The sequence below is a fragment of the Hypomesus nipponensis genome, chromosome 10, assembly GCF_054491055.1.
Source record: "Hypomesus nipponensis isolate SF chromosome 10, ASM5449105v1, whole genome shotgun sequence".
NCBI lineage: Eukaryota > Metazoa > Chordata > Actinopteri > Osmeriformes > Osmeridae > Hypomesus > Hypomesus nipponensis.
Window position 1 is genome coordinate 8,107,480 of NC_140370.1, and position 21,353 is coordinate 8,128,832.

The following is a 21,353-nucleotide window of genomic DNA, read 5'->3' on the forward strand; positions in this document are numbered from 1 at the left end:
TTAGCCCAATAGGCTTCAACTTTTTAAATTTTAACTTTTACCCTGAACTAACCACTTCAAACTATTCAAGCGTATTAAGTCAAATATAATGTAGTCTTTCTTAAAGTTGGAACAAATCCCTAGACTTTGGGACACATTTCCTGGACTACTGCAACCCTCAGTACTATGAAAAGTAGTACGTACCACACTTATTTGCTTCAATTCATTTTAATACCAATTAAAATACAGAAATATTTGCAGAAATGTAATGAAGAATTAATCTAATCTCCACAAACACAGAATCCATGTGTCAAACAACGTGCCATTTCACAAAAAAGTCAGGGCCGTACCACAGATCTAACAAAATATTCCCTGTTCATTAATAACGTTACAATGTTTAAGTAATGGACAATAATTACAGTTGAAGTGCTACAAATACAAGTTTCTTTCTTCAAAACCCTATTTGAAACACCTGGTCTGAGTCATCATTAAACTGGTGTGTGGGTCCTCTGCATACCCAGGAACCATGGGCCTGTGGACAGACACATCGCTCTGCCCTATGTGAGTTCTCTGGTGGGACTTGAGACTGGAGCGCTGGGTGAAGCACTTTCCACACTGCGCACACTCAAATGGCTTCTCTCCACTGTGGACCACTGCGTGTCTAATAAGGTTACACTGCTTGGTGAAACTCCGCCCACACTGCACGCAACTGAACGGCTTCTCGCCGGTGTGACTCCGCAGATGCTCCTTCAGCTGACTGAAGCGCATGAAGCTCTTCCCGCAGAAGGTGCAGCTGAAACGCCTCTCCCCCACGCCACCTGAGCGCCATGGCGTCCTTATCCTCCTCGCCATGTTGAAATTGCTGCGACTGTATCCGGAAAAGGCAGAAGAAGCCAGGCTGGACCCCCCCACACCTGTGCCCCCCCTGTCTGTGGCCTCCAAGGCCCTATATTGCTGCTGTACAATCATACCGTTCTCATCGATTAAGTTCACCCCTTCGCTGCTCTCGCCTTCCTCGGGTATGTGTACAGTCTGTTGTCTGGGCCCTTCACCTAAAGCTCTGTTGTGTCTCTTCATGTGGGCCACACGGCTCGTTTTGGAATGCCTTTTTCCTTTCGAGGGGAGCTGAGGCCCACTGTCCTCACTCATGGAGGGAACTGAGAGCATCCCGCTATGAGAGGGGAACATGGAGAGACTTTGGTGGTACTGATCGGTGGGATCAAATGAGAAATCGGACTCGGCCGGCTCCGTGTCCGGATTGGAGGACCAGAGGTGTCTGTCGTTGGGGTCCATGCCGTACGGGTCTGAGGGGATGATGTCTGCGGCTTCATCTGGCTCCTCCCGCTCTCCCTCGTCCTTCACTACACGCTGATGTCCACCATTGGTCACACTGGACCCGTGTGGCTCCGGGTACGCCTCGAAGTGTTCCGAAGGAGGCAGCGCCGGTTCCGGGTCCTCTAGGCCCTCGGCGGAGGGGTAGAGTTCCACAGAGTCGTCGGTCAGCTTGTCATTGCGGCGTTGCTGGGAGGATGCTGCTTGCCCAGCCTTGGCATGAGATTCTGATTAAGACACAAGCATACTTGGTTAGCACACACTGTTCGAATGTCTGAGTCTGACGCTGTGGTCTGTATGGGTGAGAAGTGCGTACGTGTCAGACGGGTCTAAACACACCCACTCTACTGATCCTCAGTTTCTCTAGTGGATCTGGGTCAGTCTTCCATGTGTCTTCCTCCTCAATCAGTATAGGCTCCGACTCAGCATTCTGCTCCACATCTCCAGCCTAGAAATAAAATAAAACATGTTTGCATCCATGCAGCACAGAGCAAGACCAGAAAAACATTTGATGTATGCAAAAATAGATTTAAAAAGCGAATGAATAAAAAACACAGACACTGCTGTTGTGTTGTTCAGCAGTGAACCCCTGGATAACGCTTGTTATCCCCCCCCTCCCCCTCCCCCTCCCCCTCCCCAGGTACTGGCCCTGTTGTACCACTAACTTGGGCAGACTGGAGTTGAATATCCTCCTCAACTGCATCCATACATCTCCACTGTGAAGTGTTCCTCCCTTTGTTCAAAACCACCTTGACTGGATAGGTACCTCGATCTGTAACCATGGGGTTAAAATAAATACCATTATTTAGCAACATTGCAAACATGGGACATAAGTATAATTGCGCATGCAGGAGGGTATCGTACCTACACCCTTTTCTAAAAGGCTTCAAGTCCACTAACCTTTTCTCCTGACTAATCCTCGAGTCCTCCTCAGTTCTCCCTCCATCAGTGTGTATTTCTTTTTCAGAACATCAATATCTCGCTGGCTTTGGGTCAACTCCAAACGTAGAATGGCACAGCTATCATCGACGCGCCTGTTTATTTCTGCTACTGCCGCTTTTGCCAGTATCTCCATGACAGAAGTCAACTGCGCTTGAAAAATGCAGTTAGACATAGTGCCTCAAATATTCAATACCTAGTCAAGTAAAAAAGTTTGTTACTGCTTCGCTGTGTCTGCGTAATCTTTTCTAATCAATACCCACTATGGAGTAATATGTTTCCAATATCGACAATAAATAGCTTGCTGCTTATTTGTCTTCTGATGTGTGTCCGATTCTTCTTCCGTTCAACTGATGACGTCACATACCGTAATGCTTGATCTAATGTGCAACTCTTATTTTGCTCTGAAGTTGAGAGGATTTAAGCATTATTGTGTCCTTATCAGGCACCCAAAGGCTTTCATGTCTAAAGTAGCACATTACAGTCATCCATATAACCAGGCCCATTCTATATTTTTGCCAATCACAACTAAAAAATAATAGAAATAGAACAGATATTCACATTCTTAAATTAAGTTACATAACAAAAACAAATAAAGGCATCCATAGACAGTGGAGATTGATATGTGAATACAATTAATTGATTTGCCTGTTGTCACCAGAGGCGGAGATATGTGTTGGCACATACAGAAGACTCAGGAAGTCAACAGGGGAAGTTTAGTGGTTTCTTGCGTCACTGTTCTTGCTGCTACACTTTTACCGGTGCAGATTGAAGGTAAGAACAAGACTTTACTACGGTCGAAACATTTTGGTCAGCCCCTGTAGTCTCCCGCTCAGACGAAGGACAGTTGAAGGACAAAGCTAGAGATGGAGAGGGATAAGGAGGTAGGCTGATGCTCATGAGGTCCTGATGGTCTAACCCCAGGCCTGCAGTCACTCCGTACAACATGCTGACTTCCGCTAGAACGAGAGCGTTACAATGGCTGATCAGACAGAGAAGCGGTGTTTTATGGGCTTTAGGGCTCTTCTAGAACTTCCAAATCCAGGTTCTAGATGTGTCTGTGTGTCTGTCAGGGTGGGCTGAAACGGCATGATTGCACTGATGTATTCCAGGACCATGTATGTGAGGATGACACTGTTAGAGCTGGTGATGAAGGGTGCGGCCTGTTTATCATTGAAAAAGAGCATTCAGGGGAAGTGGAGTGAAACAGTGTGTTTGATTTGTGGGGTGAAAGCCGGATATGTTGCTGTGTTGGCATCTTGAGGATATGCTTTCCTCCATTCTCTCCTCGCAGGGTGCTACTGCGCATCACAAGACAACTTGACCGAGCACATCACATTCAACAGTTAGCTCTCCACAAAACTGCACTGGGTGAAACAGCCGTACACAATACAATGCACTCGAGAACAGAAGTTCAGATCATGAAAAGCCATTAAAATCAACTTCACTCTGTGACATTCATACAGGAAACGCGTGCACACACATACACTTACACAAGCACACCTTCACCACAGGACTGGATGTAAGAAAAGCTAAGACAGGAAAGGATACGAGATGCGGAGGGGGAGGAGAAAAGGAGGGAACAAAGAAAAGGTGTTTGGCTGTGACCTGTTGGAACACCTGGCCACGTCGGGTCATGAAAGTAAGTCCATAATATTCTGTATGTGCTAAAGTTTTAGCAAGAAAAATATAATAACTTCTAAATGTTCTTTAGTTTTTCTGTTTGCTGTGGGAAAACATTGTGGAAGATTCTGCACAGAAACATTGATTCAATTGTATGTTCTAGTTAGATTCATTGTACCCATATAATGGGTTTACAATTGAAGAACCCCTGAGGGAAAACGTTTTCCTAATTGTGTATTCATACAGACGGTAGGGTTGATTGAGTTCCTGTTACAGTTCCTCAGGTCCTGCGAAGCTGCAGTGAGTTTGTTGAGGAGCATGGGGTAGTGGATGGGATCTACAGGTTGTCAGGGGTGTCATCCAACACACAGAAACTAAGGTACAATGTGTGTGTGTGTGTGTGTGTGTGTGTATGCATGGGTGTGTGTGTGTGTGCATGTTGAGTCATGTGCAGCAGATAAAATATTTGATATTTGTCCCAAAAACAGGGGAGAGTTTGACAGTGAGGGAACCCCGGACCTTAACAAGGATGTCTACCTGCAGGACATCCACTGTGTCAGTTCCGTCTGCAAGGCTTACTTCAGAGAGCTGCCCAATCCCTTGCTCACATACCAGCTCTATGACAAGTTTGCTGTGAGTGACAAAAAGAGTGATTGATACACATTGTAGAGAGTAAACAATTCAGTACAACACAGAATACAACAGGACATTGCGGGATCAAGTTCTGTATACATCTTGCCCATGCTTTACGTAAACCAATGTAGCTCTCTCTCTGTCTGTCTCTCTCTCTCTCTCTCTCTCTCTCTCTCTCTCTCTCTCTCTCACAACCCCGTCCTCACAGGAGGCTGTGGCGATACAGTTGGAGGAGGAAAGACTGGTGAAGATCCGAGATGTGCTGAAAGAGTTACCTGCTTCCCATTTCCGGTACACTTCTCAAACTAAAATGTACCATGTTGTTAGAGAAATGTGCTGTTACTGTATACTATACTGTAGTGGCCATTCTTCGTCTTTTCCTTTGTTTCTCAGGACTCTGGAGTTGTTGATGCGACACTTGGTCAGGATGGCCTCTTTTTCTTCTCAGACCAACATGCACTCCAGAAACCTTGCTATTGTTTGGGCTCCCAACTTACTCAGGTGAGTGTGTATGTGAGGGATACAGAGAGCAAGAAAGAGATGGAGAGAGAAGGTAGAGAGAGAGAATAAAAGAGAGCAAGAGGACTGAGAACATTCCGATGTTTCCTTTTGCGTTCTTCTAAACCTCTGAGGCCATGTTGCAGATCGAAGGACATCGAGGTATCGGGGTTGAACGGTACTGCTGCCTTTATGGAAGTGCGGGTCCAGTCTATTGTGGTGGAATTTATCCTCAACCACGTGCCACAGCTTTTCCCTGAAGAAGGTATTTGTTTTACCTTTGCTTATACTCATTGATGTATTGGTTCTAAATATTATACACACTGTACTATCAAATACTTTACTATAAGTGTACTATCACATGTTCCTAATATTCCAGCTTCATCAGGTGCTGAGTGGTCTGGTGAGCGGCGGAAGTCTCTACCATCGCCATCTGCGATGACCAGTACAGAGTTCTTCCGGTCCATTCCCTTCCAATCCCCTAGCCACATCGGTAATATCAGCCCGGGGGACGGCCCCATTGCTATGCGACCCTACCATGCCATCATCGAAGGCACAGACAAGTAGGTTTCACCCTCCAACACAACAATTCAACCAACCCACTGTTCAATGGGAAGGTTAGTAGCAGTGACAGAAGAGTCTGGTTACACTTCTATATCTTTTTTTTCTTTTCCATCTCAGGAGGAAGGGATCCCTCAAGGGCAAGAAGTGGAAATCCATATTTAACCTCGGAGGCCGGATTACCGATCCCAGACGGAGATACAAGAACTCATCAAAAGGTGGATACTTCCCTCCTTCACCTATTCATCCCTCTCTTTTAGGGGGGCTTGACTGTTGTCTTGACTCACAATCCACTCTTTCTTGTTGTTTTTTTGTAGAGAAAGATAAACCTATCTTGAGGCCAGCCAAGAGCATGGATTCCCTCAGCTGTGCACCTTACCAGCATGAAGGTACAATTTCCACTTTCTCTGCCTGTACTGCCTGTTCCGTTAGAAGAACAGTTAGTTGACTAAGTTAGTTGGTAGTAAGTATTGATATGTTTTGTTCACCAGTGGTTTTATATATTGTGTACAAACATTCATTCAGTTCTGTGCCACCTGTCTTAGGCTCCGGGCAGCGGCCTCCTTCATCACACATGTCTCCCCTGGCCCTGACTCCTTGCCCCCAGACAGGTGGGACTGAGGCAGGGTCATCCGGTGGCAGTGGTGGTTTGAGCAACAGCTATGCTGTGACCTACCGCAGAGGGGCGGGGGCCAGTGTGAGTGTGGTGAGCGGGGGCGGAGGGACACCGGGAACATACAGCCCTCTGGAACCGGGAGGAACTGGGTCCACTGGGGCAGAACCCCACCACCACCACCAGTCAAGATCCCCAGGAATTTCCAGCAAAGCGGGCCGGCGGGCCGGAATTCACATATCAGGGCCTCTTTCGGTCACCGTGCCCCTGCACATCACCTCCGGCCTGGCCATGGGGGTGCTCCAAGGGGTTGCAGGGGACATGGGCATCTTTAGAGGGTTACAGGGGGGTGGGGAGGGAGAGGAGGGGGAGAAGCAAGAGAAAGGGGGAGTGGTAATAACCATGCATGAGAAAGTGGAGAAGGAGGACAGGTGTGAGACTGAAGTGAATGAAGGAAAGAGCCAGAAAGAGGAAGAGGTCATGGAAGAGAAGGTAGCAGATGATGTGATGTCAGATGGGAGAAGTGAAGAGAGAAGTATAGAAAAAAAAGGAGAGGAAAAGAAGGGGCTCGTGGATGGAAAGATAAAGATTTTGTTGGAAGAGAGCTGCAGCGAGGCGGATGGACAAGATGCAAACAATCTAGACGACAACTTGCAAGATACAAATGAAGATTATATGGGTAGGTGTGAAAAATGGGTCTTGCTTTATCAAACGGAAAGCCTTATTTTCAATGACAGTACAGGTAGTTGCTTAGGCTAAACACTTAAACAAGACATTATTTCTTTAAGTGAGAGTTTCAGCTAAAGTTAATAGTTATTTGAATCCATATTTTGATAGTGATTCCTGTATATTGTGTATGGTACATATTGTAAATGTGATTCCCTCTTTCCCAGATATGAAAGGGTCTGTCAGAGCCTTAGCTGTGTCGAACACAACAGAGGTGTTTAATGTCCTGAAGATGCAAGGGGTGTCTGGTCTGTCCGACCCTCCAGAGCTTCCTGAAGAAGACGATGACCAGGCCCTTCCATTTGACTTCCATGAAACGTTTGGATTCCTGGATCTCATGGACAGCAGTGCATCCAACCAGGTATGTTAGTGTGTGTGTACGTATGACTGCTCACAGAAAATTGGTCGGAGAACTGTATCTGTAGCATGAGTGTGAGTTTACGATTGGCTGTCAGCGTGTGTGTTCCCTCACCCTCTACACTCTCTCTTCACCATTCCACTGCCCTTTATTTGCAGCTTTACGAGTTCTCGGTGGAGCCCCCCTGTCACGACGAGGAGGACTATGAAGACATGTGCCAACACAGCCCCCCCAGAGAACTACTACACAGAGCAAGCCATGATGCACAACCCACTGCAAATACACAGGCACTCACACCCACCCAAAACAAGACAGATCTGAACACACCGGGACAAAGCCAGTTAAACACACACCGTCCGCTCACTGTTGATAAATACGGACGACCAAACAAATCCCTGAGTTTGCCTTACATGGCTCCGCCCTTCATGCCTGCTCTGTCCTCCTCCTCTTCCGAGATAGAAGATGATGAGGATGACAACGACGACGAAGAGGACATGTTCTGCAAAAGCCTACCGTCCGGTTCACGGTTCAACAATCTGACTTGGGGGGTTGCCCCAAAATCACAAGATTTGGACAATACAGCTGTTTGTAGAGTTCCTGTTGACTCCTCACGTAGCTCTGAGGACAGAGCACCGAAGCCGTCGGATGTTGAACCTGCCATGTGCAGAACCCCACCGCCAGTGGTAACGGAGCAGAGCCAAGACCAAGAGGTGGAGGGAACGGAGACGAATGAAAACCTAGTAGATGTAAAAGATGCAGATGAAGATAAGGACGGTCAAGACGGAGACCAAAAAGATACCTTGACATGTACACAGAGGTAAGGTTCAATATAAATGTATGGAAAAAAAGAGAGAGAAACAATTTAATAAATACACATGCCTGGTACTCAAATATGTTGTCTTCACTCTCCAGTACAGAGACAGAAGATGCCCCCTGGTCCTTCTCTGAAACCACAAAAGAAGAGGAAGCTCTGGAGGGCATCAATGGGAATCTCACCATCCCATCCTCAGCAGCTGGGAGTGAGGAGGCTCAGCTGTCAGGACCTCCAGACCAGGAGGACATAGACGTTAAAGCCCAGCTGCTGGTCAAATTCAAAGACATAGAAGAGGTTACGGAGAACTATGGTAGAGGGGAAAGTTCAGAAGTCACAGAACAGGCTGATACGCATGAAGCTCCGGAAGATCCAAAAGATTGTGTTCCTCAAGTCCGTCAGACAGAGTCGGTTGATCCAAAGACCACGATGCATGTGCCTGCTGAAGTTATCATAGGATCTATTGGCGTTCCGATGGAAGAGCTTAAAACGGAGGAAGAGGGGGAACCGAGGGAAGCGGTAGAGGAAGGTCTTTGGGAGGACCAGAGTGAGGAGAGAGTGCTGGAATTCAAGGAAGATGAAATTGACACTGATGGGGAGGGAGAGACCGAAAAAGATGGAGAGAGAGAGAAAGTAAAGGAGGTGGGAGGAAGAGAGGATGAGACGGTTGAGGAGGAGCCAAACGAGGAGGCTGAAATTGACACTGATGGGGAGGGAGAGACAGAGAAAGATAAAGAGAGAGAGAAAGTAAAGGAGGTGGGAGGAAGAGAGGATGAGACGGTTGAGGCGGAGGCAAACGGGGAGGCTGAAACTGACACGGATGGGGAGGAAGAGACCGAGAAAGATGTGGCGCGAGAGATGGTTAAAGAAATGGGAGAAAGAGAAGATGAGACTGAGGAGGAGACTAACCAAGGAGAGCCTATTGAGGTCGAAGAGGAAAGTGTAGCAGGGGATGAAGACCAAGTAGACGAGGGCACAGAGCAATATGAGGATGTTGAATTGAGCCCAGAAGTAAGGGATGACATGGATGGGATTGTGGAAAATGGAGACAAAGGAGATGAGAATGATGACGGAGGAAGAAGGGACCAGGAAAATGAGCTAGAGGGAAATGAAAAGGATCGAGAGTGCATTGAGGTCAGCGAGCAAGATGAGAGAGAGGAGACTGGAGGAGAAAATGGAGATCTGGTGAATGAAAAAGGGGAAGAGAGTGATACCACAGATGAACAGAAGAAACACACGTGCACAGAACATGAGAGGAAAGCAGATGACATACAAACCCAAGCAGCTATTGAGAACAGTGAGATAGATTTGCTCAGGGGAAACAAGATGGAGAAGGATGGGACTGAGGACGGAATTCGAGAAATTGTACTGAGTCACTTAGATGAAGATGTTATTCTTCAAGAAGAGAGGGAGGGATGGGACTCAAAAGATCAAGATAGAGAGGATGAAGGGAAGGGAGAAGAAAAGATGAATGAGGGACAAACACAGACTTTCCTGGAACAGTCAGATGGAGAACCAAGAGATATTCCAACAGACACTGCAGGGGGGAGTGATGCTCAGGAGGGGCTTGGACCAGGGCTGGGGAGAAAGGTTCTAGTTACCAAACAAACACCTAAAGTGCACCATGTGAAATCAGTGCCTGTAGTTCCCCCTAAGCCTCAGCATTGCCGACTAACAGTACTGAGCATCAGACATCAGCATCAAGAGAGAGAGCGGAGGGGTGCAGACCGAGACAGACAGAGGGTATGGGACGAGCAGGTCAAAGAGAGAGATGGGGAGGATGGATCTGAATGCTACAAACTCTGTGAGAGAGAGCATGCAGAACAAGTAGAGGGTCAAGATGACAGCAAAGGCAGAAGGGAGAAACAAGAACCACAGGAAGGCGAAGGAGGAAGAAGGAGAGAAGGAGATGACTGGGGAGGGAAGGAGATGGCAAGGAGAAGTCCGATCAGCATGTGTTTTGATGAAGCTGTCGCTATGGCAACAATGATGCGAGGGCGGGAGAAAGAGTGTGCTGAGAGGGAGAGGCAGAGAGAGAGAGGAAAGGAAGCACAGTAAAACATATTTTTATGTTTCTATGTTCTGTAAAAACTGCTGGATTCTGTAAGTCTGATTACAGTTTTATAAATGATTTCATGAGATGCTTTGCTGTATTTGTCTCAGATACACCATTTGACATGTACAAATAACCTCCTTTACTTTATATACACTTTCATGAATTGTGTATGTATTTTTTGTATGGTATGCAAACTAGGTATTTGCTCAAATCTTTTGAATATAACCTATTTACATTACTTGACAATCAACAAATAGACAATTAGACTTAGTACTAGTGGCTAGTAATGCCCAGATTCCCTAAATACCCAAACACCTAATAATGAAGATAATATACCCATGTTTTTCCAAGCAATATTACAGTAATTACTGAATGATATAATGAATGTTGACTTTGTAAAGAGCGTTTGAAAACAACAATTGTCTTAACAATTCAATACACCCATTTGTATGTGAATAAAGATAGTTGCAAATTATGTCTGTCTCACCGTTTTTGTTGTAGGCAACAAAAAACTATATAGTTCCCAAAAAAGTAACAATTTAGGAAGATTACGGTACATTTTTCGTCACTTCCGCAGTATACCCGGAAAGATAACACGACCAACTGGTATCGTTTTAATTTGGGGTTAATAGTAAATACATATCGAATCAAATTGTCTGGGTTCGTAAGGTAACGAATGAGAAAGATGACTCTCCCTGTTTACTTTAATTCTCAAATATCTGCAATTATGGATGTTTTAGCCAAGGCAGCTGTCGCTGAAATAACCAAACTTGTGGAGGAAGGCACCGTCGTGCTAAGATTGGAAATGCGTCGAAGAGACAGTGAGATAGAGGACCTCAAAAGAAGCTTAATAATGGAAAGGGAGCTCAGGAAAGGTCAAGAGGCTGCTGTGCGTGTGACAAGTCATAGGTTACATGCTGTAGGGATTCAGGTTGGCAGTCCCGTAAAAGGTTAGTGACTCCATGTGTAGGGATGTAGCTCAACATTTGGGAGAGATATGACATATTGACATTAGAGTCATCAATAATCAATGTGTTTGGTTTTCTCATGAAAATATGTGCTTAAAGATGTTCTCCTTTCAGATATTCAAGAGAAGCAGACAGCACATTACTCACACGTGGACTCAGACCAGCACCTTGGGCACTGTGGACTGGAACCTTTGGTGAAATCAGAGCCAGTAGAAGAGCATACACCCCAAGCAGACACAGGGCATGACAGCGGGGAACTGACTAGTAACTTTGAAATAGAAGGGACAGATGACCAGCTCTGGCATTCTGATTCTCACGGAGTCTGTGGGACAGACTTGGTGGACCCAGAGATATCTAGTACAATAGAAAAATGTTTGCAGATGTTCTCTCAAACAGATCAATATCCAGCTCACAGTAATATTACAGAAATGCCTTGTAGTTTTTCATCTACTGCAGGCAAATCGTTTGATGAAGCATTTGATCCAGTTGCCATTAAGGTGGAGCCAGACACACAGCCTTCAGCATGCATGGGAGACGTTATGTTGGTGTCCATTCAACCTGGGCAGGGACAGTGTGGAAATGTTGCTCACACTGTGGCCAGTGAGAACCTGACTTTGCCAGCACTACTGCAGCAGCCAGGGGTTCCACAAGTAGATAGAGGGACTGAAGGCATACCAGGGCCCAACACTGCATACAACCCTGAACATTATGTGAATCGAAACCGTTTTAGAGCTAAAAGAATGGTAAATGTCTGGAAAAATGGACTTGCCCAAAAAATGTTCCTCTGTTCAATTTGTGGTAAAGGCTTCCCCCGCTTCGGCCAGCTGGAAGCTCACCAGCTAAGCCACTCTGGAATCAAACCATACAGATGTTTAGAGTGTGGCAAATGTTTTACTCAGAAAAAGAGATTAAAGACACATCAAAGCGTCCACACGGGTGAGCGACCCTTTAGTTGCAAAATTTGCGGAAAGATGTTTTCAAGACAGGACAACTGTATAAGGCATGAGAGATTTCACAGTGGATTAAAACCACACTCTTGTGTTCAGTGTGGAAAACATTTTACTTCTCTAAGCAACCTCAGAGTGCATCATCAGCAAGTTCATACTTGAAGTAGAAATCCAACCGAATTATTAAAAATAAAAACATTACTCGACAATCAAGAAATGGCCAAGTAGGCATATAGACAGTTTTTCCCAGATGCCCTTAACACCCAAACACCTATTGATTCTGTGCCTAGGTTTGTGCAAGCAATGTTACTGTAATGACTGGATGTTATGTCTTTAGAGAACGTTTTTAAACGGGCCATTTTTTTAAAAGAAATAAATATACCCGTTTTTATGTGAATAAAAATGACAAATTATGTTCATTGTCCCAATGTTTTTGTTTCCAGAAACTAGATCTACATGGTTCCCCAATAAGTAACAATTTAGGAAGATTACGGTAAATTAGATGTCACTTCCGCAGTTTACCCGGAAAGATAACACAACCACACTGGTATCGTAATTTGAGATAAAAACACAACGTTTTCAGATTTTCTGGTCTTCGTAAGATAATATTTGGAAAAGATGTCTCTCCATGGCTCCCTTAATTCTCAAATATCTGCAATAATGGATGTTTTAGCCAAGGCAGCTGTCGCTGAAATAACCAAACTTGTGGAGGAAGGCACCGTCGTGCTAAGATTGGAAATGCGTCGAAGAGACAGTGAGATAGAGGACCTCAAAAGAAGCTTAATAATGGAAAGGGAGCTCAGGAAAGGTCAAGAGGCTGCTGTGCGTGTGACAAGTCATAGGTTACATGCTGTAGGGATTCAGGTTGGCAGTCCCGTAAAAGGTTAGTGACTCCATGTGTAGGGATGTAGCTCAACATTTGGGAGAGATGACATATTGACATTAGAGTCATCAATAATCAATGTGTTTGGTTTTCTCATGAAAATATGTGCTTAAAGATGTTCTCCTTTCAGATATTCAAGAGAAGCAGACAGCACATTACTCACACGTGGACTCAGACCAGCACCTTGGGCACTGTGGACTGGGACCTTTGGTGAAATCAGAGCCAGTAGAAGAGCATACACCCCAAGCAGACACAGGGCATGACAGCGGGGAACTGACTAGTAACTTTGAAATAGAAGGGACAGATGACCAGCTCTGGCATTCTGATTCTCACGGAGTCTGTGGGACAGACTTGGTGGACCCAGAGATATCTAGTACAATAGAAAAATGTTTGCAGATGTTCTCTCAAACAGATCAATATCCATCTCACAGTAATATTACAGAAATGCCTTGTAGTTTTTCATCAACTGCAGGCAAATCGGTTGATGAAGCATTTGATCCAGTTGCAATTAAGGTGGAACCAGACACACAGCCTTCAGCATGCATGGGAGACGTTATGTTGGTGTCCATTCAACCTGGGCAGGGACAGTGTGGAAATGTTGCTCACACTGTGGCCAGTGAGAACCTGACTTTGCCAGCACTACTGCAGCAGCCAGGGGTTCCACAAGTAGATAGAGGGAATGAAGGCATACCAGGGCCCAACACTGCATACAACCCTGAACATTATGTGAATCGAAACCGTTTTAGAGCTAAAAGAATGGTAAATGTCTGGAAAAATGGACTTGCCCAAAAAATGTTCCTCTGTTCAATTTGTGGTAAAGGCTTCCCCCGCTTCGGCCAGCTGGAAGCTCACCAGCTCAGCCACTCTGGAATCAAACCATACAGATGTTTAGAGTGTGGCAAATGTTTTACTCAGAAAACAAGACTAAAGACACATCAAAGCGTCCACACGGGTGAGAGACCTTTTAGTTGCAAAATTTGCGGAAAGATGTTTTCAAGACAGGACAACTGCATAAGGCATGAGAGATTTCACAGTGGATTCAAACCATACTCTTGTGTTCAGTGTGGAAAACATTTTACTGCTCTAAGCAACCTCAGAGTGCATCATCAGCAAGTTCATACTTAAGGTAGAAATCCAACGGTCATCATTGTTAAAAAAATATATCTATAATTGATGTTAATGTAAATAACAGTACTCAATAAACTATTTGTTACATTTTTATATATATATTATGTATGTTTCTGTTATTTGATGGCATACCAGCAAGGGGTCAGCCCTATGTTCCCACAGTCTTATGTTCCCACATTTCTAAGGATTTTTTTTTCACTGACAATTTAGAAAATTAGGCCTTATGTTCCCAGATTTATTTAGCGTTAGGGTCAAGAGAGTTTGGAAGCTAGCTCTCTCCTTCAAATCGCCAGCTACGGAATTGTGAACCCTTAATTTTGAAAAAGGTCTTAGAAATGTGGGAACATAGAGCAGTGGGAACATGCTCCCACCAGCAACATGCAAGATCTCAGCCCATTCTCGAAGAAATGTGCGTGTATCTTTCTGTCGTTACGGTACATGAACGTAACGCACGTAATTGTCAACGTAGCGACGTCGTATAAAATTTATCTGTGCTTTGTACCAGAGGAAATAACTTCTAGCTAAGATCGCAGTTTAACTTACTATACAATTCTGCATTTATTGTTTGTTCCAGTAGGCTTTACTCAAATATATAGTCGACCATGTTGCTAACGGGCGCTGCCGTGCGGTCTCAGATTGCCTCCATTGTTGACGTACTCTCCAAAGCAGCAGTAGCAGAAATAAGCAAAGTGGTCGACGATAGCATGGTTGTGGTACGATTGGAAATGAGTCAACGTGAAAATGAGATAAAGACCTTGAAAAATAATATAGAAATACTTCATAATGAATTAAGAACTGCGCATGGAACGGAAGAAAGACCACCGCTTCATTTTAGATCTGTCGAGAATCATCATGCAAGAGAAGGTATGCCTACATTTAACTATGTCCTGGGATACATGTAAGCTATGTATACCATATACACACGGAATGTGTGAGAGGGTATGACACTTCCTATACTTGCAATAATAGGCAAGTAATTTAAGTGTAGTCATTGCACCCGACACAATGATCTTAACATGGGAAAAGCTAATGATTGCAAGTGCTAATTGCACCCTCTAGTGGTTAATATCTTAACTACACCTTCCACAAAAGTACCATGTATTTGTTGTTTTACTTTGTATCTCCCTTAAACTAAATTCTTACCGGTACAGTTATGAGGGTTGTAATATCATTGATTTCTACAGGTCCAGAAGGAGAGAATGTAAAAGAAGTGTTGTCATCTGGAAGGGACACGTTGGTGAAAGCGGAGCCTGGTCAAACTGTTGATGCAAGCAAAGAGACAAGAGCACAGCATCTGGATGATGCACTGGCAATGTTTGAGAGAGAAAGATATCGGTGGACGACTAAAACGCACGCAGAAAATGATGAAAATTCTGAATATTATCACAATTCAGGGGAGAGCTCCCTGTGTTTCTCTGACCGTTCCCAACTAACTACTACTCCTTCGTTTCAGTCCAGTTCACTGTCTCGAGGTCAATTCAGTTTTGCTCCATATCGTAACACCTTTGGCTCAACCAGGAAAAAAAGGACACTCAAGAGATACATGTCTAAGACACACTTTATTTGCCCTGTATGCGGGAAGAGCTTTGAGCGTACTGGTCACTTGGAAAGGCACAAGCTAATCCATACAGGAGAGAAACCATACAGCTGTGAGATATGTGGGAGGCGTTTCAACCAGAAAAGTACCTTGAAGGGGCATCTGAAGACCCACAGAAATGGTTGGTAACATGTTAGACATAAAATACAAGCATTGCTTTTGACTTTAAGAATGCATGTCAAGGAGCACCAAAGATACATCTATCATATTCCACCTGCTGCCTAATACTACAATTTGGAAATCTATAGGATATGTCTCTCAATGATGTACTTGTTGAATGTGATCTCTTCACTCCCCAGGGTCTTTGGTGGTACAGGCGAACACAGGACAAACACGTGGGCCTGAGGCACACCTTTCGGGGGATGAGGGGCGCAAAGGAGGGGAAGACGCCAAATCTGCAACTGACGTGCAGATGAAGGCCGAACCTGGGGAGAAAAATTCTTTCCAGCAGCTCCATCATGAAGATGATGAAAACACTAGAGAGAGACCGGACCTTGAAGAACTGAGAATGGTTGAGGGAGAGCATCAGCAATGGGCATCCAGCTCACATGCGGACAGTGATAATGGAACCAGCAATCCTGAGTATTTCAACAGTTCAGGACAGAGCTCCATGAGTCTCTCTGGACTCTCTCCAATACTTCCTGTTCCTGGTGCAATGGAAGCCTCCTGTAGCACTATGTCTTTCCCAGCTATGGTCTCCCAGCAACAGTATGGACACACGGAAACACCCCTGATATCAAGCGATGGTACAGTCCATCCAAACTTTCATCCTGGCTTGCCTAAGAAAACAAGAGATGTCCAAATTGTAAAACCAAAGAGATACTTCATCTGTTCAACATGCGGCAAAAGTTTTGAGCGAATTGGTCACCTGGAAAGACACCAGCGAATCCATACAGGGGAGAAACCGTACAGCTGTGAAATATGTGGGAGATGCTTCAATCAAAAAAGTACTCTGAAAGGCCATCTCAAAGTTCACATAAATGGTAAAAAAAAACATTTGTCTGCATCAAATTATCTACTTAGTTTACAACTAGATAATGTGTGACTCAGCTTTGAAATATCACTAACTATTAGAAGACGGAAAATTATTAAGGAACTAATTACTAGTATGACTATTAACTGTTAGTAAACATTTGGTTGTTAGGCTCAATTTATTTAAATAATAATACCAACATTGAGATTGAATGTATCCTTTTTAAAATCTTTTTCTTTCAAGGCACTGGCACTGAAGCAGTTGAGGGATATCAGCCTGTTGATAAGAAGACCGTCCACCCAACAGACACAGAGAACCCTGGGAAACAAAAGCAGTTGACTTCCCACGCTATGTCCAGCCCTGGATATAGTGAGGGGAGCAGCAGACCCGACTCAATGGTTAAAGCAGAGCGAAAGACTCTTGAAACCCCAGCACTCAACCAACCAGGAAGTGAGCATGTGCCGGTAGGTCCGGACCCACTGGCCCAAAGCTACGTCATGGACGGAAGAGACGGTCAGCTGTGGACCCCTGCGACCGAGAGGACTGGGGACGAACAGTCGGCCATTCCGGGTTGTTCTGATTCCACCTCTCAGTTTGATCCTAATTTTAAGTATCGGAACAGTCCGTTTGAGGGGGCGCAGAGTTCACACCGGTGCTTTACATCACCTAGTGCAGTTGAGCAAGGAATGTCTTTTCTCAATGAGAAAGAGAAGATGGAGATGATTCAGCAAGAGCAATATGCTATGATGGCGTTGCAGTCACGGAACATAGACATGACGGGAATCCCAGGGTTGCATGGACAGGTAGATACCGTGGAGGAGAGGGTGATGAGGGAGCACATGGCAGAGTCCAACGATGGTCAGGAGGGAAGTTTGTTTGCGTTAGGGGTCAACACGTTTGATGATTCAAAGGTGGGTGATGATGTAGACACCACGAGACAAAAATGTTTTATATGCTCAACTTGTGGAAGAAGCTTTGATCGCTTCAGCCATTTTGAAAGACACCAGCGCACACATACAGGTGAAAAACCCTACAATTGTGAAATATGTGGAAAAACGTTCACTCAGAAGTGCAGCCTGAAAGTGCACCAAAAACTTCACATAAAAGATTGATTTTCATCATTACGACATTACGTACAGTATGCTTTACTGTATGCTTAGAGATCATATAGAAGTGTATATAATTAACTAATGTGTTTTTCAATATAAAAGTTTTCACGAAACTGTTGAGGGCAAAATTTGTGTATGCTCGTGTTATATATCTGTTCTGATCCTGTTAGAACTGCACAAGAGTAAATTGTAGCTGATAAATCCTTGTATATTGTGCTCCTCGTGTTGTGTACCCATTTGTGGGACAACAGTTTTATCTTAAAACATACTCGATCCCCCCATGTATTTTCTATGGATCTCGAATAAATTTAGAAGGTTATCTACCTTTGTTGGATATGTAATAGTTTTTGCGTTTTCATGTAATGTCATTTATCATGTTTACGGTAGTCGCTCTACTCCCACCGGAAGAAGCCCTGTAGAAGAACTCGACACCCCTGGATCATGCAATTTTTTATTGTTAAGTCTCTCAATGTAGCATAAGGATTTGGATGCAGTTTTAAAGAGTATACAATGTCGGAGTGTTTGTGAATTTTATATTTACAAATAAACCATAACAATGTCGACGTGCAGGCCAACCACCTTTCAGACACAACTAACCGCGATTATGGAGGTCTTGACTAAGGCTGCAGTGGCAGAAATTTCACGGCTGGTCGACGATAGATGTACTGTATTACATTTAGAAGTCTCCCGGCATCAAAATGAAAATGACATTCTCAAGGGGAAATTGCTCAAGGTTGAAAGCGAACTAAAAAGCGAACGAGCACGGCGTAGTACCGTAGCTGGTAAGTGCATTGGATTGCATCGACGTATTTTCGTTCTGCACTGTTAAGGGTGTTGTAATTAAGTATCATGTGCGGCCAGAGTTAACGCTTCAGTAACAATTCACTATTAGTGTACAGTTGAAACACTTCCAATAAGTATACTGCACACACCATTCCGTGTTTGAACCAATGAACACAAAGTCCCGACCAAATCCTCAGTTTACCCTATCGACGTTGACTATAATGCGTTAAAAGGTGCATATAATTTTGTACGATCTAACTTGGTTTTCTGCCTTTTATAGGCTACATAAGAATGGCGGGTAATTGTTTCATTATTTATTATTTCTCTATTGACCAAACATTCACTGTATTTATTTGGCATTGTTCATATCCTACAGATACCTACGTGGAGAAAGTAGGAGGGCCTCCAGATTGGAGAGCAAATCAGAGGCCAGATGAAGACCCAGCGTTTGGAGCTGGAGTAAGCATGAAACCGTTCACTGTACATTCCGAGGTATGTGCCCTTTTCGGCCAAATAGTTCAATTTCAAGTCCTCCCGAACATGAAACATGGACTCTAAAGAAACACAATGAAAGGGAAGGTTCTGGAGTCCCTCCTTTTCAATGTACTATGAGAAGGAGTCAGTGAGAGAGTATAGGGAGCATGCATTAATCCTAATGTATCATGAATGTGTAGGGAAATTGTTTTATATTCTTCAACATGTATTACAATTATTTAGCAATATTTTTTACCCAAACTGTAAAATAAATTCTTACTTAAATTCTGATTCTGATTGTATTTTTTTCTTCTAGCCTGCAGATATAGACACCACTAAGTCCCTTATGATTAAAGAGGAAAGGCCAGATGAGGAACTATGGACAAACAATCCACATAGTGATGGTTTGCAACTTCAAGGAAGTATCCTCTACCACGATGTCCTTGAGGAATTCCAGATTGAGAATCAACACTTTGAGGATGAGCTTCACACCCAACAGTCACATTCCAAAGAACCAAATAATAAACATTGTGAAAAACCCAGATTTTCAACAGAAGATTCAAACTTGAGCAGTACAGGACACAATGGGGTGGAGACCAATGTTTTTGTTGTGAAACTGGAGAAGGAGGAAGAGCATTCTGAGTTCCTATTGGATGCATGTCAACACAGCACAGGGAAACAAAATCCTACAGGTATTGGGTTTGCCATGGATGAAAGAGACAGTCAGCTGTGGGCTTCGATAGTTCAAGAGAATCCCAACATTGACGCCGACTTTCCTACTTTCTCCAACGTAGCAGACCAGTTTTCTCAGACTTTTTCTGACTGTTCAGAGGGAGCCCCATTCTCAGCCTCCAAAGAATCTTCTGGGTTGTCTCAGTCTACTCCACAGAGCCCCTGCAAAGTCATGGCAAGCACTGTTCATCTCAAAGATAAACTTGCATCTCAGTTCATGCCCACATTTCATTCCATGCCTCAGCGCTCACAGAGAAATGACCGCATCTCACTTACTGATCAGCAAATGCTTGAAAAGTCATCTGCATCTCATTCAGGGATGACTTTCCCGACCAGCAACCAACTTGGCATATCTCACCACACAAAAAACAATTTTGCAGCAGCTAGACGGGACAAATTAATCTCCCAACGTGGCAAAATGTTCAGTCGCTCGCCTTACATCAAGATACACCAGCAAGTTCTCCCGGGACACGAGTCCCTTAGCTGTGACATCTGTGGGAAGAGGTTTGCGTCACTCGCTCACCTGGTCCAACACAACCGCGTTCACACCGGGGAGCGTCCGTTTGGTTGCGCCACGTGTGGGAAGCGCTTCTCGCAGAAAGGGAGCCTGAAAGCCCACCAGCGCATCCACAGCGGCGAGAGGCCGTTCTGCTGTGCTCAGTGTGGCAAGACCTTCACTCTCAAGCACCACTTGAAGAGGCACAGGCTGATTCACTCGACAGAGATGACTGAGAAAGGACTCCAATTGCCCGTGGAGAAAGACTCACTTATACCCTGGAGAGGATAAACGCTACTCTTGTCAGAGTCAAATATTGTACTTTTGATAAATGAAATACTACTCCGCTGTCGATATTGTAAATTAAAGGTTTCTCATGAAAGGGGATACGCTTTTGTGAACGAGATTAATTTGGTCACAAGTAACATTTACGTGTATTTGTCCTGTAGAGCATCACATGTAAACAGTAGCTTTCCATTTCAAGGTCCAGGATTTAAAAATATTCAGAAAGTATCAAATGTGTTTGACTATGTTTGGATCCTATAATGACAATCCTGGCCCCTTTTGTTAAAAGCATCCCTTTCATCCCTTTGAACTTTCACCAGAGGGCAGTGTGAAACAAGTGAAACTTGATTCAAGTGAATCACTGTGAAACAGTTTTTAACAGGATCCAGCAACATGATTTGGTAGTAGAACAGGAACTACCTACTTTGACTGACTTTAGTGTTACCTCTCCATCGTTGTCATGAGAACATCAATTTCAATGCGGATCTCAGACAAAGACAAGACAAAGATGAAAAGGCCTCCGGTCATGAAACAAGATATGTATGTTGTATGTTTAAGGCAGAGGTGACAAGTTCCAGGAATTGAATAAATAAGGGTGATCATGTTTCAGGTTGAGGATCCAGGTAGAGTATCAGATGATGTGTGACTGTAGGAGAGGTTGGGCTGCAGCTATCAAATGGGTAAATATCTCTCCCATATATGCCAAGCTAGTAAACATTATGCAGACTTTTTGTTTTATAACAAAATTGTGGGATTTTATTGTGAAAGCATAGAGTCACTGAAGTGGAAGCTTTGGAACATTCTATACTATAGATTGCTGCGGAACGCTGTAGAGTAAACAAAACCCAA

At 44.2% G+C, this 21,353-nt stretch overlaps 6 protein-coding genes across 6 annotated transcripts; 5 read left to right on the forward strand and 1 right to left on the reverse strand.

Annotated features, from left to right (window-relative positions):
- Positions 1–188: 188 nt before the first annotated feature.
- Positions 189–2,588, reverse strand: LOC146271473 (uncharacterized). Its single transcript, XM_084707640.1, has 4 exons — positions 2,212–2,588; positions 1,977–2,083; positions 1,651–1,759; positions 189–1,538 (listed from the first exon to the last, which is right to left on the reverse strand). Exons 1-4 carry the CDS (start codon positions 2,423–2,425, stop codon positions 439–441), a joined length of 1,530 nt encoding a protein of 509 aa, XP_084563766.1. The 5' UTR covers positions 2,426–2,588; the 3' UTR covers positions 189–438.
- Positions 2,589–3,776: 1,188 nt separating this feature from the next.
- On the forward strand, positions 3,777–10,577 carry arhgap30 (Rho GTPase activating protein 30). The gene is made up of 13 exons (XM_084706854.1): positions 3,777–3,892; positions 4,150–4,252; positions 4,362–4,506; positions 4,715–4,797; positions 4,900–5,007; positions 5,151–5,269; positions 5,393–5,567; positions 5,686–5,783; positions 5,883–5,954; positions 6,111–6,857; positions 7,072–7,265; positions 7,421–8,079; positions 8,175–10,577. The coding sequence occupies exons 1-13, from the start codon at positions 3,805–3,807 to the stop codon at positions 10,129–10,131; spliced, it is 4,548 nt and encodes a 1,515-aa protein (XP_084562980.1). The 5' UTR covers positions 3,777–3,804; the 3' UTR covers positions 10,132–10,577.
- A 136-nt stretch (positions 10,578–10,713) lies between these two features.
- LOC146271475 (uncharacterized) lies at positions 10,714–12,461 on the forward strand. Its single transcript, XM_084706857.1, has 2 exons — positions 10,714–11,079; positions 11,212–12,461. The coding sequence occupies exons 1-2, from the start codon at positions 10,806–10,808 to the stop codon at positions 12,204–12,206; spliced, it is 1,269 nt and encodes a 422-aa protein (XP_084562983.1). The 5' UTR covers positions 10,714–10,805; the 3' UTR covers positions 12,207–12,461.
- A 97-nt stretch (positions 12,462–12,558) lies between these two features.
- On the forward strand, positions 12,559–14,154 carry LOC146271476 (uncharacterized). The gene is made up of 2 exons (XM_084706859.1): positions 12,559–12,927; positions 13,058–14,154. Exons 1-2 carry the CDS (start codon positions 12,663–12,665, stop codon positions 14,050–14,052), a joined length of 1,260 nt encoding a protein of 419 aa, XP_084562985.1. The 5' UTR covers positions 12,559–12,662; the 3' UTR covers positions 14,053–14,154.
- Positions 14,155–14,526: 372 nt separating this feature from the next.
- LOC146271477 (uncharacterized) lies at positions 14,527–17,749 on the forward strand. Its single transcript, XM_084706855.1, has 4 exons — positions 14,527–14,919; positions 15,240–15,773; positions 15,952–16,635; positions 16,869–17,749. Exons 1-4 carry the CDS (start codon positions 14,658–14,660, stop codon positions 17,735–17,737), a joined length of 2,349 nt encoding a protein of 782 aa, XP_084562981.1. The 5' UTR covers positions 14,527–14,657; the 3' UTR covers positions 17,738–17,749.
- Positions 17,750–17,897: 148 nt separating this feature from the next.
- LOC146271478 (uncharacterized) lies at positions 17,898–20,606 on the forward strand. Its single transcript, XM_084706856.1, has 3 exons — positions 17,898–18,516; positions 18,894–19,009; positions 19,308–20,606. The coding sequence occupies exons 1-3, from the start codon at positions 18,291–18,293 to the stop codon at positions 20,508–20,510; spliced, it is 1,545 nt and encodes a 514-aa protein (XP_084562982.1). The 5' UTR covers positions 17,898–18,290; the 3' UTR covers positions 20,511–20,606.
- The last annotated feature ends 747 nt before the right edge of the window (positions 20,607–21,353 follow it).